This window comes from Salmo salar, chromosome ssa03 (assembly GCF_905237065.1).
Source record: "Salmo salar chromosome ssa03, Ssal_v3.1, whole genome shotgun sequence".
NCBI classification, from domain to species: Eukaryota; Metazoa; Chordata; class Actinopteri; order Salmoniformes; family Salmonidae; genus Salmo; species Salmo salar.
Genome location: NC_059444.1, coordinates 39,699,799 through 39,718,955, shown reverse-complemented (window position 1 = coordinate 39,718,955; position 19,157 = coordinate 39,699,799). Strand labels below are relative to the sequence as shown.

The 19,157-nt window shown below is 43.3% G+C and overlaps 1 protein-coding gene across 5 annotated transcripts in view; it reads left to right on the top strand.

Moving 5' to 3' along the window:
- LOC106599996 (transcription factor E2-alpha) overlaps nucleotides 1-18,173 on the top strand; it is a 43,238-nt gene extending 25,065 nt beyond the window's left edge. The window contains exons 9-21 of one of the 5 annotated variants that reach the window (XM_014191332.2): nucleotides 2,930-3,032; nucleotides 3,510-3,646; nucleotides 3,785-3,923; nucleotides 4,113-4,165; nucleotides 6,818-6,896; nucleotides 7,455-7,531; nucleotides 7,711-7,890; nucleotides 8,080-8,167; nucleotides 8,286-8,418; nucleotides 8,750-8,803; nucleotides 12,200-12,450; nucleotides 13,261-13,407; nucleotides 13,507-18,173. In XM_014191332.2, coding sequence (XP_014046807.1) covers nucleotides 2,930-3,032; nucleotides 3,510-3,646; nucleotides 3,785-3,923; nucleotides 4,113-4,165; nucleotides 6,818-6,896; nucleotides 7,455-7,531; nucleotides 7,711-7,890; nucleotides 8,080-8,167; nucleotides 8,286-8,418; nucleotides 8,750-8,803; nucleotides 12,200-12,450; nucleotides 13,261-13,400 — 1,434 coding nt within the window. In that variant the 3' untranslated portion in view covers nucleotides 13,401-13,407; nucleotides 13,507-18,173. Of the gene's footprint in view, nucleotides 1-2,929; nucleotides 3,033-3,506; nucleotides 3,647-3,784; nucleotides 3,924-4,112; nucleotides 4,166-6,817; nucleotides 6,897-7,454; nucleotides 7,532-7,710; nucleotides 7,891-8,079; nucleotides 8,168-8,285; nucleotides 8,419-8,749; nucleotides 8,804-9,524; nucleotides 9,767-12,199; nucleotides 12,451-13,260; nucleotides 13,408-13,506 lie in introns of all 5 variants that reach the window. The other 4 variants (XM_014191330.2, XM_014191328.2, XM_014191334.2 and 1 more) reach the window with 4 other exon arrangements.
- The last annotated feature ends 984 nt before the right edge of the window (nucleotides 18,174-19,157 follow it).

Below are 19,157 nucleotides of genomic sequence, written 5' to 3'. Positions count from 1 at the left end.
TTACATCCAGCCCAGCACCCTCGTCCACAGATTACTTCAGGGAAAAAATGATGCTTGATGACATGCAGACCTGGCCATTACCTGTCTTTACTATACCGTTTCTGCTTTTCCCCTGTTCTCCTTCCTATTCTCCCCCTGTCGCTCTCCCTTCAACTCCCTATCTTTTTTCCTCTCCCTCTCTCTTGTGTGCTCTCTCCCTCTCTCTTGTGTGCTCTACTTCCTCTCCTACCCTCCTTTCTGTTTCTCTCTCGCCCCCCCATCCCCCTCGTTCTCTCCCTCCCCCATCCCTCTATCCCAGCTGCCCGTAGAGTTGGCTGCATTCCAGGAATGGGCAGATGGCACAGTAATTAGTAGTGCATCTCTCCATTCCCTTTTGTACCTCTCCTCCTCTCTTCCTCTCCTCCTCTCTTCCTCTCTCTGTTCAATCAAGTAACAGAAAAAACTTCAATGTGTAAGATCTGAGTTATCGGGCATATAGTTTGATTCTCTAATCCCTGCCAGAATAGAGCTGATTCTGAAGGGCTCTCCTAGTTCACAACCTCAGGACCTTCACCTCTTTAGTGACACGCCAGAGACTACTAGCAATCCTATGGGTGATGCTCTGTAAGCCACAGAGGAGACTAGATCATGTGTGTTAACCAGACCTAACTTGATCATGTGTATAAAACACACAACATATCGCAAACCTAGCCGTAAGGCCCTGAGATCACAGAGAAGAAGCAGTAAGTTGAGGGCGAAATCACCCCTTTTTCAACCATTAAAGAAACCATTTGTTGTCTTGGTAACAGAGCATTAAGATGATGTCAGGTATTTGGATCATAAGGAGTTCAGACATTGTGCTGGGTTAATGGAAACGTCCATGTCATTAGTTCAAGGCAGTGTATTGAACCTACAGCGCCTTCGGAAAGTATTCAGACCCCTTGACCTTTTCCATATTTTGTTACATTACAGCCTTAAACTAAAATGGGTTAACTAAATAAAAAATTCTCAATCTACACACAATACCCCATAACGACAAAGCGAAACAGGTTTTTAGAAGTTTTTGCACATTTACTGCAAATAAAAACATATACCTTATTTAAATAAATATTCCGTCCCTTTGCTATGAGACTCTGAATTGAGCTCAAGCGCATCCTGTTTCCATTGATCATCCTTGAGATGTTTCTACAACTTAATTGGTCCACCTGTGTTAAATTCAATTGATTGGACATGATTTGGAAAGGTTATATAAAGTCCCACAGTGCATGTAAGAGCAAAAACCAAGCCATGAGGTCGATGGAATTGTCCGTAGAGCTCCGAGACAGGATTGTGTCGAGGCACAGATCTGGGGAAGGGTTACCAAAACCTTTTGCAGCATTGAAGGTCCCAAAGAACACAGTGGCCTCCATCATTCTTAAATGGAAGAAGTTTGGAACCACCAAGACTCTTCCTAGAGTTGGCCACCCGGCCAAACTTAGCAATCAGGGGAGAAGGGCTTTGGTCAGGGAGGTTACCAAGAACCCGATGGTCACTGACAGAGCTCCACAGTTCCTCTGTGGGAGAACCTTTCAGAAGGACAACCATCTCTGCAGCACTCCACCAATTAGGCCATTTATGGCAGAGTGGCCAGATGGAAGCCACTCCTCAGTAAAAGGTACGTGACAGGCCATTTGGAGTTGCCAAAAGGCACCTAAATATTCTCAGACCATGAGAAAGTAGATTCAAGATTGAACTCGTTGGCCTGAATGCCAAGCGTCACGTCTGGATGAAACCTGGCACCTTCCCTACCGTGAAACGTGGTGGTGGTGGCAGCATCATTCTATGGGGATGTTTTTCAGCGGCAGGGACTGGGAGATTAGTCAGTCAGGATCGAGGGAAAGATGAACGGAGCAAGATCCTTGTTGAATACCTGCTCCAGAGCTCTCAGGACCTCAGACTGGGGCGAAGGTTCACCTTCCAATAGGACAACGACCCTAGGCACACAGCCAAGACAACGCAGGAGTGGCTTCGGGACAAGTCTCTGAATGTCCTTGAGTGGCCCAGACAGAGCCCGGACTTGAACCCGATCGAACATCTCTGGAGAGACCTGAAAATAGCTGTGCAGCAACGCTCCTCATCCAACCTGACAGAGCTTGAGAGGATCTGCAGAGATGAATGGAAAACACTCCCCAAATACAGGTGTGCCAAGCTTGTAGCGTAAAACCCAAGAAGACTTGAGGTTATAATTGCTGCCAAAGGTGCTTCAACAAAGTACAGAGTAAAGTGTCTGAATACTTATGTGAATGTGATATTTCAGTGTTTATTTTTTATGTTTTATAAATTTACTAACATTCCTAAACCTCTTTTTTTTCTTTGTTATTATGGGGTATTGTGGAAAAATTAAAGTAATACATTTTTTGAAAAACCTAACAAAATGTGGAAAAAGTCAAGGGGTGTGAATACTTTCCAGCAGATTGTACAGGTGTACAGTGTTTGGGCTGTACTGTGTATAGGCCAAATAATTACATAAAACGAAAGGAGAATATTTAGTTAAGATGCAGCCAGAGTTTTCTTGTAGTAGTCTTTTAATGTGGCCAAAAGGTTGCCGTATTAAGACTGGGAGTCTGTGTGTGTCTGTGGACTTGTTATTTTCAGTCTGTTAAAAAACCTTCCACACTGCTTAGTTATAGAGATATGTCAATGACCCAGTGTCCTCAAATGTCACAAGCTGTCGATTTGAATTAATAAATAAAAATACATACTCCTCAATTGAAAAAACCAACAATTGATAAATGCTATATTGTACAAGGGTATGAAGGATATGATGGGTATGATGGGTATCCTAATCAAGATATCGATACATGTTTTGTTTTTTTACCACACCTTCTCTAGTATTTCCAATCAATTGGGACTATTAGAAAATAGTCCGTTTGACGTACTCATCTCCCAACTCTGTGTGTGTGTTCTGTAGGTGTATGCGTTGGCCTCAGGAGAGGAATATAACAGAGACGGTGCAGGGTATCCTGCCTCCAAGCCTGGAAATGTAGGCTACCCCGGCTCCTTCTACATGCAAGGTCATTACTTTATACCAGATTGTGTCTGGGGGCCAAAACTACACAGTATACGTATCATAGTGGGTTAGCCCATAATGCTAACTCTGCTATATGGAGAAAGTGGAACAAAACACTGTTTTAGGTGAGGTTAATCAATTGAATAATGCATTAGCTGACCAGTGATGTCTATGGCGATGACCCATTCCTGTCTTTTATTTTCTCTATTTCTGCCTGTGGAAACACCTACTGGCAGTGTGATAGTGAGTCAAAGCCCCGAGCTAACGTGATACTCTGCCTGCCCTGTGTGTCTATCTGTACACTAGGATGAAGTCATCAGGCGGATATGACATGCTTCATATGTTGTGGCCCCTTATTGTATTATCTCTGGATGCTGCTCGTCCCTTTGGTGCTCACCCTCTCTCTCTTTCATCCACACCCCTACCCCCTACCCTCCACACACAAACACCCATCTCTACCCATCCCTCCCCCTGATAGAAGGCCTGCACCCTTCCCCTGACCCGTGGAGTTCTGCCGGGTCGATGGGGCAGCCAGGCTACTCTACAGCCATGCTGGGTAACTCCCCCCACCTGGGCCAGCCTACACCCTTCACAGCCATCAACCCTCAGGACAGACTGGTGAGACTTCTGTCACAAACGCATACACCAACAGGTTCTCTGTTTTAAATAAGGGTTACATAAGATGGTAGTATACACCACTGTCATCTCGTTCTCTCCCAAAACCCAGAGAATGACTTTAAGCCTGTTTATGTGCAGAAACGCCAGCCGCTGCCCCTCTCGCCCCAGAACTACCCCCTGCACGGCAGCGAGGTGAACGGGAGCTTCCACTCAGGATCCACTGGCTACGGAGTCTCCAACCACACCTCCCCCATCAACGGAACAGACACCATCATGGGTATGACTGTCTACCACTGACGCTATGTAGACTGTCTTTTTCTATATAGCTTCCTGTTTCTGTCTATTTTTCTCTTTCTCTCACTTTCTGGCCCTTCCTTTGTTTGTTTTTCCCTTTACTTCTATATGTTCTTCAAAATGGAAACGTCAGTGGTAATAGTTTGCTGTCTACTTTATTGTTTCATCACAGCCAACCGGGGGACAGGAAGCTCAGGAGATGAGATCGGCAAAGCCCTGGCATCAGTGAGTAGAATCGCACAGACCACATCAACCATAGTCTTCAGGCATTATGCCATGTTGATTGATCCACCAAGACCAAGAAAAAAACTAGGGCTGAACCCAGTTAGTCGGCTGGTCGATTTATTTAATTTTTTTAGGCTGCTGGTCGACCTACATTTATTTTAGTTGAGCAGTAACGTGTGTGTGTGTGTGTGTGTGTGTGTGTGTGTGTGTGTGTGTGTGTGTGGATATATATGCGCCCGTCTCAGTGAACTAATCCATTGCTGAGGCCTAGACTAAAGGCCAATTTATGCTTGATACGAAAATATGGTCAGGGGCTCCATATGGACAGTGTGACATAATTGCAGAGCCTCCAGAGGAATGCAGAGGCCAAATCCAGCTCTGTACCGCATCGCCTCCCAAATTTTGTAACAATGCGGAGGGCTCTGTATAGCTCCTCATTGACATGACTGGTTGACGGTAGGTGGGGGCGGTACATCCTGTATAAACACAAACTCACTTCCTTGAAAACAGCTCTGCTCCACGAAGCGCTAGAAGTATGAATGCCCTAACTTCTTCTGAGGCCGTATCACCTTAAATGCTGCATGGCCAATGCGGATGTCATATTGACCATGCGCCCAAATGCACAATGCACTTCTCTCTCCAGAATATGTCTCTCCCGCCAATTTGTGCACATTCATTGTTTCATAACTTCATTGTGTGAATTGTTTGCATTTTGATTGTTAGTGTACATAAATTCCCCATTACATACAGTACCAGTCAAAGGTTTGGACGCATCTACTCATTCTATTGTAGAATAAAAGTGAAGACATCAGAACTATGAAATACCACATATGTAATTATGTATTAATCAAAGAAGTGTTAAACAAATCAAGACAAATTTGAGGTGTCGGCTACTCAGCTCCGGTGAGCTTCTTTTCAAGTCATGCACTGCTTCTTATCCCTAGCGCAAATGGCCTACAACTGTCTGTCCCAAGCTCACTAGCGCAGGAAACTCTTGAGGGCCCAGAATATTTTATACAATCTTGCACGTTCCTTAGCGCATGCTTCGGGCAGGACCCAGTTAGTAGTTGATACAATGTTTCAAGTTTGGCTACATATGGTCTGTCTGCAACAATGTGATTCATCGGATATTTATTTTTATCCGGATATTTACTACCTGCAGGCTGCAATGTTTTTATTTAGCTTTATGTAGGCTATATTTACATAGATGGCAATAGAAGTTACTTTTTAGGTTTGTATCCTTTTCATTTAAAGTTGGATAGAATTTTGATTAACCCCATGACAGTGATTTTGAGATATGAAGAGGTTATTATAAATCTAAACTGTTTCAAGAAAATGTGCAAATGAAAATCGTAATGGGCATGCAGATTGGTAGAAATAGTTCGATAAATTGGCAATCCACGTGAAAAAAAAGGTTGCCGACTCCTCGTGTAGCCTTTTACTGGCAACTTCAGGAGAGTAATGGCAAAATCTGCGAAAGCCAGCTGGAGCGGGAGGAGAATAGTTGGGTCAGGTTACGTTTTTTTTCTTCTGGTTATCTAGATCTCTGGCGCCCTCTTGAGGCACTTGTCTTCGTCAAACCGTAAGCTTAAAGCATCAGACAAGCTCAATGCATATAGTTGATTTTATTAAAACACATTGGGGGTGTCTATATAAGGGGAAAATACACATTTAAAAATGTCGACCAATCAATTTGGTCAAAACTATCTGCAAATAAAAGAGAATGCAGAGTCTTATGTAGTTCTCTGTGTCTGTGTTTTTCAAATTGCATACTACCGTGCTCTTAGCATGCAAATTGGAGCATGAGTCCAAATCAAAGTATTCGAAACGGAGCACGGAGGGCACTTCTTGAATGTGTACTTCGTGACTGCTTCAATGGTTAGTATGCAAAGAAATATGAAGCAACCTCATAAATTACGCTCATTTTCTTGAAATCAATTATTTGAGCTGACGCAGGGGAGAAAATGCACTCTGACTTTTGAAGTGTTGCCTATTCACATCTCATATGTTGCCTGACTACAATATTTTATCTTGATATGTTAATAAATACATGCTGTATAAATTTTGGCATGGTTACCTGCCTACAATACCCACTGTAGGTTGCAAGCCCATAGTAAGTCTGTAGTGCTAACTGGCTAGCTACTACTGTTAGTTAGCCAGATATCCACGAAGAATTTACATCTACCTTGGATGACATTGGTTTTAGGTCATTTTTGCTTGAAGTGCTAACTGGCAAGGCACAAAGTGTTAGGTAGCTAGCTACCCACAAAGAGTTAAAATCTACTGTACTTTACATAACATTCATTTTAGGTCATTTTTGCCTGTTTAACTAGCTAGCTGGCTAGATTACAACAATCCACATATCTAGCTGATAACTATCAAATAAAATGTTTGCTTTATGTACATCTTGTTTCGTCTCTATTGTTGCCATTGTCCTGGCTGGAAGAAGGTTCAGTGATTGGGGAGGTACAGCATGAGGTAATACAGTAGGGGGAGTGCGAGTGCTTCTCAAATGTAATGTTTTATGTGTTCTCCACACTCATCCTCACAAGAACGTCCCCTAAGAAGGCACTTGGAACATGAGTGTGGAGCACGGTAGTATGCATATTGAGAAACACCCACCATTTCATGTTGTCTTTTGTTTCTGTGTAGATTTATCCCTCAGACCACAACAGCAACACCTTCCCATCATCTCCGTCTACTCCAGTGGGCTCTCCCCAGGCCATAGCAGGTGAGTGGGCAGGGAGAATACACCTGGAGCTAGGAGGATCGCACCTGGGTTAGTTAGACTAAGGGCTAACTTAGCATAGCGTTTCCCAAATGGTGGGTTGGAGCCTACTACTAGTTCCTAGGACTGGGCTAAGGTGTTATTTCGCTAAGTCTTTGGGTGAGTAAAAGGGCAAAAACATTAGTGAATCACTGACCTATGAGATCACACCTGTTTTAGGCCTTAGGGGGCACTATCCTGGGGTGTAAGGTTACAGCCACATGGAAAACGACAAGAAAATATATTTTTCAGAGGCAGAGGAAGCTTAAATGACACTGTTTACAATGATAATATGGCTCCATCTATTGGTTTAGAGTGGAACTGAGTAATAGGATTAGGTTCTTGCTTGACAACAGTGCTTTGAGTGTGGCGTCTGAAATGGGGTTTAGGGTTGACTACTTTTTAGCCGACAAGAATGGACCGTTTGCCTGGTAGCTGGACAGACCCACTCTGCAGTTAGTGCCTACTGTTTTCAGACCCGTAAGGTTGTTGTCCAGATGCTCAATGTCTATACCTCTGTAGGTTCTGCCTCTCAGTGGCCCCGGGGCTCGGGACAGGCCACACCCTCTCCAAACTTCGAGGGTGGACTGCAGGCTCTGGTGAGTAACTTATCATGTTCAACTCCATGCATGTGTGCAGTGGCACTGGTATGAGTAACAGCCCTAGAGGATCAAAAATACCACCTTGATCTAAGCAAGTTTGAGGAATTAAAATCGATAAATTAAGTGTTAACTCATTCGTTTTCCTTTACCTCACCCTTTCCCCCTCCCCCCTACAGCAAAATAAGATGGAGGACCGTTTGGAGGAGGCCATCCATGTGCTCCAGCGTCACGCCGGGGGACAAGGGGGTCCAGGGGGGCTGGCTGACATGCACAGCCTCCTCAGCGCCGGGATAGGAGGGCTCGCCCAGGCCTTCAACAACGCTGGCCTGGGACTGGCCAACAGACTGCCCAGTCTGGTAAGAACAGGAGGGATAAATGCATAGTGGCCATATCTAGCCACATGGGTGGTGTAATGGTTTGGGGTGTTATGTCCATTGATTAGTGTCACACTATTATGTACATCCTCCATGTGATACCAATGTAACACCTACTTGTCCGTAGTACTGTCTACTTGCCTAATACCATGTTTCTCATCTGCTCTGTAGATGTCCAACCACCACGAGGACTCGACTGGTGGGGGTGTGCATGGTCACCACGGCCCTCCCTCTGGCAGCCAGCCCGAAGGCTTCACCAGTGAGTCTCCCCCCCCCACTCTTTCTTTTCCTCATAATTTCAGGAAAGGACACACAATGTTTGACACTCTCTCTCTCAAATTATCGGCTGTGCTTTTCATTGACTTATCTTCCCTCAGGCCTCTCTCGCTCCACACACTCATCCAGTGGCTCTGACATCAAAAGGGAGGACAAGGAGGATGACGAGAATTCCTCTGTGGCTGACAAGTCAGAGGATGAGAAGAAAGACTCGAAGGCCCGCACTCGAACAAGGTGACTAACCCTTCTGATAGCGATAAAACATATCAGAAACACACACATCCATATGATTTGAAGTCCGTCTCTCTCGGCCAAATCTTGACTTGAGACGCGCGTATGTGGGGTCTGTGCCACTGTCATAAGGGGGGTAAACTCTCACTCACTGAACATTATCATGATTTATTTAATGATTTAATTTATCTGCTGCTTGAAAATGATTAAATGTATTCAGCGAGTGCAGGTTTGCCATCATTATTTCAACTTAAGACAGCCTCAGCACCCAAAAAGAGGTGATTCTCCGTAGCACTGTTGTCATTTTTGCCCTCGTGTCTACCGTTGTTTTCAGAGAGATGTTCTCCTTCCAGACCTTCTCCTCCTCCCTATCAGACACGGGAGCAGAGTAAGTCTGCATCCAATCACGTGAGCCTCACACTTAAGGGGGTGTGGCCATAAATATAGATAGCTATTTAATTATTTTGAGAATAATAAAAAAAATGGATTATATCAGAACCATTTTAGACTGTGGGTAGAATTTCAGCGTTAAAAAAAAAAGTACTCGGGCATAGCAAACTTTATTTTTTTTTTTTTTCTTGAGCCGTGCTGTTAGTGCCTTGAGAATGGTTTGTACAATCTTGAAATTATAACACATTCTTATAGCGTACAATCTCTGAAGCAGATAACCTGAGTTTAATAACTGATGGCGTAAGTATTATGAATGTGAATGTTCAATTTGATGCCTTTCATTTCAGTTAAATAAGGTGGTATCATGTCAGAGCTATTTCATGAATGTAAACCTGGCTTTTATTGTTTATGTTCTGTCAGTTTGCAGAAATATGTAACTGATGATTTATATAAAGTCTTGTGTTGTAAAATTTCTAGCAACATGTTTGCCCCAAAGTACTTAATTAAAGTAAGTACTTTTTGTAATCATCGTCCACAAACTAGTACAGCACTCTCCCCGAATGATAAAATGTAGTAATTATCTAGCGTGAACAAAACATAATACTTGTTTGGACAGTCTTGTCCATCTTAGTAAATATGTCAGTCATACCCATGTAATGTCTTTTATCCCCCCTTCCAACCAAACCTTCCCTCCTTGGCCCACATTGACTTTTCATCAGTCGTGATGATGAGGACGAGGACGAAGAGGATCTGCCGCCGGAGGTGAAGGTGGAGCGGGAGAAAGAGCGGCGGGTGGCGAATAATGCCCGCGAGCGGCTGCGCGTGCGGGACATCAACGAGGGCTTTAAGGAGCTGGGCCGCATGTGTCAGCTCCACCTGACTAATGAGAAACCCCAGACCAAACTGCTCATTCTGCACCAGGCCGTTAATGTTATACTCAACCTGGAGCAGCAAGTCCGAGGTCAGTGTGCTGTCACTGGGGGATCCAGGTTTAAACAGGAGAAAAGACCAGGGTAGGGCCGCGTCCCAATTCTGAGTTTCTAGTCTCATGTTCTTGTTGAAGGCCCTAAGATGTGTCTCGATAGTCTTGAATGGTTTGGTCTCTGTGGCTCTCTTCCTTCATTGATGTGATGTAATTGGAAAGGTGTCAGTCCATATTGCTTTCACCTGTTCTGTGTTTTTAGATCATTGCAGATGAAGGAGAGGAGACTAGGAGGGGAGGCCACTTTCAAGTATCGAGATGCCTTTAGACTAGTTTCCAACCATCAAGTTGTGTTTGTTGATCAGTGATGATGGGAGGAAAGGGAATGAGGAAAGCAGGCTATTTAGACTGTTTTGGGACTAGCCCTTCTCGAGTGCTATAAGACTTTGCTGCTGTGGACACATACAGGCCAGCACTGGACTCATGTCTGGTGACGTATGTGTTGCCTGCTCGAAATGGCATGGGGCTGTCTGTCTGGGCTGTCTCCACTGTAAAATATGCTTCGTGTGACTCTGCCTCACCTTCCACTATATTAACATTACATCTCTGATTTCCTTTATTTGCTTCTATCGCTGTCTGTGTCCAATCACTGTGCTTCTTGTCTGAGGCCTTAGCAACATAGCAACACAGATTTACTTTTTAACAACATTATGTAGTAACATTATGTAGGCCCTCTACCTCCAATCTTCTTACACTTCACGTTAAAATGATTTCAGGACCAGATGATGGCTTCTGTATTTGTTTCATCAGCTTTGGCTAATGGCCCAATTTTGAAGTGTGAAGATGTCTTTTTTTGTCTGAAGGGGGTTTTAAATTTTTTCCAAATGTAAAACACTCATAAGCAATATATCACCAATCCCAAGTTACGTTCTAGTCTTGTTTTATTTCTCTTGGTTTAGCTTATATGGGCTTGTCTCCTCTGTTATCCACAAAAAAAGAAAGGAAAGAAATTCAGACAGCTATCATTTGACATTTACCCCTCAACTTGTTTTAAAAACAAGACCTTACCACTTCTGTTTCTACAAATGTGTTACTGTTATGTGTCTGGCTCTATGCATTGACCCCCCCCCTCTGTATTCTGCTTGCTGATTGGCTATGCAAATGCAGACACAGGTTGTGATTGGATGGAGGGGCTCACTGTTCTGCTCCTATCCCATTCCTCCTCAATGTATTGTTGCATGCCCTTATTTGTCAAATGTTAACTTTTTTAATGTACTGATTTCGTTGGTCATCTCCACGCCTCTCCCTCTATTCAACCCCCTCCCTCTTTCTCTTTTCGTCGTTTACTTTTGCAGATGGCAGCAATGACTTCAGCTTCCTTTAATTCGGATAATACATCTATGGCCGCTGATGTATTTAACATGAGGCACCAGTGGCATTCAGCTCTCTGTTGTCCTGTTTCCCTATCTCTCCCCCCGGCTTCCTCTCTGGCCTTGTGTATGATCTAGACCTGCCAGAGGGTGTCGCACTCTCTTTCTCCTTCTTTCTCCCTCTCTTCCTTGGTCTTCTTACCGCCTAACTGACAGCCCCCCCCCCCCCCCCCCCCAAAAAGGCCTCATATTATCCTCTGACTCCCACCCTGGACCCTGATCAGCAGAAGACACAGACTTGTCTTGGCTTTCAGATTCCATTTGGAACATTTGGTCTGATAGTTGTCAACCCATAACGGCTCAACATTCAAAACGCTCAATTTGACAAAAGAACCCTAAAATGATCTATTTTGGCCAAGTGAAAGTCTGCCGAGAAGTAATAAAGTTGCTTTGTGAAAGCGGTTTTGTTGTTACATGCCAATTTTCTTTCTTCGGAAGTGAATGTAATTTGCGAGGTCCAACGCGGTGCCTTCGTTGACAGTAGCAGTAGTGCTCTGGCCTTAGGATTCCTCCATGTAAAATTTTTTTTTAAAAAAGGATATTAAAGAAAAGGATTCTAGTACCATGTCCTTGGCGGTCCATCCCTCCGCTCGATCTCTCGCTCTCCTGCACCTTGGCGCCACTCCACTGGGATCAACCATCCGTGACCCCCATCCTCCTCACTGGAATACATTGTCCATCCGGACCTCCACAGCTTTCTGCTGCTGGCCTCCTGCCCAAATATGGCACTTAAATAATGACTGCTGTCAGCTTCAGCCAACCAGGCCGTCTGCTCTAGGGTGTGAATTGAGTAGTGTGCAGGGAATGCTGTAGCCCCTCTGAGGTCACACTCCAGGGAGAGGCTGCCCCTAAATGCTCGTCTAGGATCAGATCTAACGATGAGCTAACTGACCCTGGAACAGCAATTTGCTATCCAAGGAAAATTTCCGCAGAAATTGTCCTTAGGGCTGTAGTTAGGGGCAACTTAAATCTGTAAGGGCAACTTGGAGGGTAAAAGCAGCAGGTGTTGGGGTGTACCATAACGACCCTCCTCCCTCCTCAGCAGCAGCAGCTGCAGCACGGCCTCGCTGAACGATGAGAACCTGACGGCCGAGGAGAAGGAGAAGCGCGAGCGGGAGCGCCGCTCGGCCAACAACGTCCGGGAGAGGGTGCGCGTGCGTGACATTAACGAGGCGTTCAGGGAGCTGGGCAAGATGGTGCAGGTGCACCTGCGCAGCGACAAGGCCCAAACCAAACTCCTCATCCTGCAGCAGGCCGCGCAGGTCATAATGGGTCTGGAGAAGCAGGTCCGAGGTAGGCCTCTCTTTACGAATAGATCCAGTACCGCCAACCACCTTCACTCAGCCAATTAGCTCTTAATACTGGGCATGGAGAAGCAGGTACAAAGTAGGGCTTCCTGTACCAACCGACCCAGTAATGTCCACCTCCAACCAGTCAACTGGGGCTTGACTAGTATGACGGCTACAGAGATCATACTGTGCCTGGAGATGCAGGTGCGACATAGGGCTTCCTTACCAAAAATTCCAGATCCAGTATGATTCACCTATAGGCCCTCTACCTCCACTCAACCACCCAACCAGCAGTCACACCTCTACATGCACTCACCTGCCTCTGACTGTCCTTCTATCCTCTTGGATAATGGAAAAGGGGCGAGCAAAAAGAGATGGAGGTGGGGAAGATGGGGGCTGCACCTCTGTCAAATACTCAATGATCTCACCACTGCTGCCATCTGGTCGTTCCTCTGTCCTGTCCAGCTGTCTCTTCCGTTCTCCATTTTGGTATACTGTCCTCCATGCTTTCCGAGGATATACTTTTTAATATTTGTTTCATGACTAGAATCTCGCAGCATTTACACCTTAATCATACCTTCTTTGCCCGTCTAACCCCTAACCCTTTTTGTTTTTAACATCTCTCGTTCTTCTATACGCCTAACCTTCTCCGTTTACTAGAATATACTGTGAAACCTGATGGTTTTGCCACTTGCCTCCATCTCTTTGACAATCTTCTTGATTGTGTTCACCATCGGTTTACCTGAAGTTTCAGCCAAAACCTGTAGATCCACTCCAACCCTCTGATTCTAACCTGTGTGGCCTCTTCCTAAAGAGCGTAACCTGAACCCCAAGGCAGCGTGTCTGAAGCGGAGGGAGGAAGAGAAGGTTTCGGGGGTGGACCCCCAGATGCAGATGGGAGGGGGGCACCCCGGGTTAGGGGGCGATGGACACAACTCTGTCAGCCATATGTAACACCCGGGTAAGTTGTCATTCTCTGCTGTCATACTGTCCATATCGCATGTATTGTGGCATGATCTGTGTTTACCATAATATAACAATCCCTGTTTCTCTCTTCCAGCTCCTGATCCTGTTGATTTGTACAGCTCTTAGAAGACGTGGCCTTATTCTCTTATCATGCATCTCAGTGTGCGTCAATCCACAAAGGTGCTCTCTATATATGCTAGCACATATAGTGGAGAAGCGCATTCTCACACAGACACACACAAAACTGACAAACGCCAGTGGCCACATTCCTGACCATGAACACAAGAGCAACATACACACCAATACACAGAGTTTTGAAGAATACTTACAGTAAACACCCTGAACTCCAAGGAGAGACTGGATCACAGGCAGAGGAAATTTAAACGCAATTATTTTTTTTGCGTAATGGTCATGTTTTTGTAAGACATTTTGAAGAAGTTGCTTTACGTGTTGGGAGCAAAATTTGTTTGGATCAAATAGTATTTTTGGATCAATTGCTCATGTGAGCAACCTAGGATTTTGTGTCCTTTTGATAGTCATTTGCCATTCCCACCTGAAAAGTAGGTCTTACTTTCATCACAAGAAAAGGTGACATCAGAATCTAACCTGTATGAGTAACTATGTGCCTGATATACATGCATAACGCCAAGGCTTGGGCAAGTTACAATTGTCGTCGTCATCCCCCTCCCATCCTTTTTACTATTTTTCTCAATGTCAAACACAGAAGTAGAGTTTGAGGTATCCAGCCACCAGAATTGAAAAGACTGGACTGTCATAGTGACGAATGGACTTGAATTGGCAGGCAGAGTGCTGTTATATAGCACAATGATAAAAAGGAAACCCTAGCCAACTTTGGCCATATTTCTTTGTTTATGCCTTCTCGTAAGGGCTGCCCAGACACAGGCCCGCCTGAAGATTTATTATGGTGTGTATTTTTTTGGTCCAGGGATCCTACAAGCCTTCCATTTTTTTTCTTCCCATTTTGTCCTCATCTGTTTGTCGTCACTGCCATGAGTGGAGTTGAAGGACTGCCAGTGAGGAAGGTGAGCTCATCAATACATACCGAGACCCAGGACAGGTCATGATGACGCGCTACTAGCTGAAAACCACTCCCCGTTCACCTACTATTCCACAGGATCACACTGGCATGGTCATCTCAAGACTTCCTCACTCTGTCTTGGGGAGATTGGACTGAAACATGCAGGAAGTGTGTGTGCTCTAAACCAGAGCAAGCCTCTCCCCCTCCACTCCCTTTACCGTACCCGTCTTTGCCCCTCTGGTTCTGTTTCCATTTCAGCCAGGCCATGTGGATGCGTGGTCAGTATACTCTGCCCCAAACTCAGTCAACCACATGCCTTCATTGCCTTCTCCTCTTCACGTTTGTGGAGCAAGTGTCGTCAGTTGGCAAGGCAAACCTAGATGTCCAGGTCATGTGTACTTAAAAGACTATGTAAGACGGACTATGTAAGTTTTCAGTAGACTAAAGTTAGTTTGAAGATTATGGAAGAGGAGAGGCTATATGGACACACTTGGTGCCCAAATTGATGGCGTATGTCGTGCAGCTGAGTCAAGTGGAGCTGAACCGATTCCGCTCAGTCAGTTGCGCTGAAGAGACCTTCCCAGCTAGCTAGTTTATGCTCGTGGCTAGAAAATTCAGCAAGAATTTAAAACTTGTCTGCCGAAGTTGGGACTTGGAAGAGTTTTCAGAATCATTCAGTTTTAATCAGAGTAATTGTTCATCCAGATGGTGACTACCAGTAGAACAAGTTATTTCTCATCTAGGCTGCTATCCTACTCAAAATAAAATCAAGTGGGATGGAACAAATTGGCCCCTTTTAACTACCTCCGGGGATATGTTATACTGCTGCCCAGTGAGAAGCAACTCACGCCGACAAGCACCACGTCATTCGCGCCGATCTGTCGTTACTCGCCCATAGAAATAAACTTTACTTTCTTTTACAAGTTAAATTTTTTTTAACTAGTGCCATGCTGCTGTTTTAGCCAGCATAAACTAGCTAGCTGTGAAGGGCTCATCTGGACGACAGACTGAACCGAAGCATTCATCTCCACTCGACCCACGGCTGCATCATTCATTTTGGCACCATGCGTATCCGTATAGCCTCTCCCGTACAGAAGGAATGGCTGTTGGACTTCAAGAGGGTTTATTTTGTGGTGTGCATTCTGAAATGTCATGGATATCTTCCCTTGAATGCATTCAACTGCCATCGATGGACAATTTTTATTCCTTAAATTACAGGAAGCATTGGGTGTTTTGAACAATTTACAAAGCCTAAGGATCCTCCTTTTTGTAGAAGTGATTTGTTTTTCGTTTGTTTTTTACTTTGTAAGATAGCTGTATGAGTTTTCTTTTGGATTGCTTACTTTTCTTTTCATTTACATTGTTTAAATGTAAGGACGACTCGTTTTAAAGATACCAGGAACAAACTTTAAGTGTCTCTCTTCCCTCCCAAATGTAGTGATCTCTTTATTTTTTTTACATTGGGAAAAGCATGACGTGCCAGTTGCTTTGGTGTAAAAGTAGTTAATGCCAACTCCTAATCTGGCTAGAACATCCCCAAACTGTTTTGGAAGTACCGGTAATTTGGAGAATGTCTGTTTCAGGAAAAAAACTGCAAAAAGTCTGTATATGTAATTTAAACCAGTTATTACTACTTACTCACTATCAAAGGAAAATGGAAATGTCCAAGTATAGAGTACCACAGTATGAGTCATAATATCCATAAAACCTAGCGGTCAAAGAGATATGTTTCCAATTGTTTTTCCACCATTCATTTTTCCCGTCAGGGATTTTAGACACACTTAAAATAAGGGCTGTGTTTCATGTAGGTTTACCCTGGTGTGACGTTTTGATAACTGAGTAAATCATTTTAGGACAAGGTAATTTAACAATATATTCGCTACTACAAATGCCATGATGATCTGGACAAGACTGCCGAATCAAGGCAGTAATCTCTGGATTAACAATCTGTTAGCTAATTGTTGTAATTAATAAATTGGCTAAATTTCTTTAAATTTACAATTCTGGGAACTGTCTTGTGCAAGTTGTAACTTGACACACTTCCTGTTAGCGAAGGTGTTAGCTTGAGATGGTGTGCAGGAGCTTGCAGGGATTTGTAGTTTTGCATGGTCTAATTTGATGGTAATTTGCATTTTTGAATCTGAGAGTAAATGGAGTCGAATATATTGATAAAAGTCCCCTTGTCTGAGAGAGATTTACATGGTTGTCAAAACGTCAGGCCAGGGTAAGCCTACACGAAACACAGCAGCCCTTTAAGTGTTTACAAAAAATCCCCTGTGTGAAAAATGCATGGTGGAAAAACAATTGGAACCATTTCCCTGTTTGATTGCTAGGTTTTATGACTCCTACTGTGGGGCTCTATTGGCAAGCTTTGTCACGCAAACATTTAGTACAAACTATTGAAAAAGGAACAAAATTCTATGAAGTGTTTCATTCAAGTTAGATTTTATATCAATACCTTTCGGCTTGCTAGGTCTACAGTTGCTGTATTGTTCATGTCTGTTGGTCCTAGTTAAACATTTCAAAACAAACAGAAAAAGATGTATGAGGAATTAATGAATAGGGCAACCTTAGTCATTCTCCTGACTTTGGGATCATTGTTAGTGGTTACTCACCAGTGCCTGAACACTGTTGAATTGCTATTGTCTCTGCATGTATGGCTTTCCAAGAGAACCTTTTACAGATTAACAAAGTTGACATGGGAGGGAAGAGTGGGGCAATGCTTCAGTAAATCTCTATGAATATTGTTCTTATTAGCGCCCCAAGTAAAATAAATTCTGAAGTAATTTTTTTTACACCTTTTCTCTCAGTTAATGATGGCATCTCAGATTTTGGCAAACAACTGAGTCCGCTTTGATTTACTAAGCCCTATTACCAGTTTCTATAATAGGAGTGTCCCCAAACCTTTTATCTTCTGTACAAACCATTGGCGATTTGGAAACAATACTCATGTGGAATAGAGTATGATGTCCATATTTTTTTATTTGCAACAGTCTGAACTTTTATTTTCTACTGAATAGGGCAGAGATTAATTTTTGTTATCATATCAAACATCTGAAATTGACATGTCCTATATGTACCTATACAGGACATGGCCAGTTTTGTTTTAATTATCAACTAAACAGTATTTTCCTGTGCAGAGTGATACTGAATTGTAACAGTATTTTCTTGACTTTGTCAGTTTGTCTTTCATAATAACCATCCTCCAGATTAAACCCTAAGCATTAGTATCAGTAATGTATTATTTCCAGCTCAACTGCCATTGGTTTATCTGTTTCACAGAGGACATGTATTCTTTTGATTTATTACTCAAATGAGATTTGAAAACTCAACATCGCTGACATGTGTTCCTTTTTGTTAATATTAACTGAATGTTGAGTACAGTATCCTTAGAACTTCCCTTGTCAAAATGCACAACTAGTATTTTGCCAGGGGGCCTTTCATGGTCTGCCAATCTCTGCCCTGTTCAACAGATGGACACACTGCTACAAAACTCACTGTCTCTCTTACATTGGGGACAGAATCCATTTGTCCTCAAAGTGCCTCCAGTTTCCTATTTTTTATATATAAAGTAGATATTCAGAACTGTCGTGTATATAACAGTAATGTAGCAATAAATGTGCCATTTTTAATAACAGAAATATACATTTTTTCAATGTCTGTCTTTTTGAGCTTCTATACCTAAATGAGAAAAAAAATTGTAATAAAGGGTTGAAAACATACTTAGATTATTTGCTTTTATTGTGTGTGTAGACTACTGTGTATTGAAAACATGATTATCTCTCTGCGAAGGTCTACTACAGTGCGATTCCACCCTTCTCCCTGATGCTCACGCCCTCTTCATGGATTTAGAAGGAATAGGTAGATCTAATAAATATAGTTGAATCGCCGCCTAGCATCAATACAACCATTTGTTCCTTTTCAGTCCTCAGGCCTCGTAATATTTGGGATCTGTTGGCCATTTTTTTTGTAAAGGTGTGTGTGCTGCAGGTAGCCTGAAAGAAGCGGCTGAGAATGCCCCAAGTGTTTTAAAACATCTCCAAGCATTTGTATGTTTTGAATAATTACAAAGTGCTGGATGGGAAGAGGGTCTATGGCTTTTCTATATGGCTATAAATGTATACCTGTCTGTACTCCATTGCAACTAAAGACAGATCTGAAAGAAGGCTACTGGAAGTGTACTCCCATTTACAGGCTAAATATGATATTCTCCAGTCCTTTGAAATTGAGTTATGACCCCCATACAATGTCAGTGATTATTCAATTTCCAATGATTCTAGAGCTATGAGAGGAGAGACTCGGTGAGAATGAAAAATTTGGCTAAATACTTATTTACAGTCAACAGCGGCAGTTTAGACACGAAACAGACACTTATGCTCGCTACCTTCAGACTGTTTGCTAACATTTAGCAAACAGTTGCAGCTAACACAAAGCAAATGGAATGTTAGCCAATATTCGCAAACTATTTCCCTTGTTAAACACACCAATTAGGTGTTATTAATCATTTTAACTGGGTGGTTCGAGCGCTGAATGCTGATTGGCTGACAACTGTGGTATATCAGACCGTATACCATGGGTATGACGAAACATTTATTTTTACTGTTGTAATTACGTTGGTAACCAGTTTATAATAGCAATAAGGCACCTCTGGGGTTTTGTAATATATGGCCAATATACCACGGCTAAGGGCTGTGTCCTAGCACTCC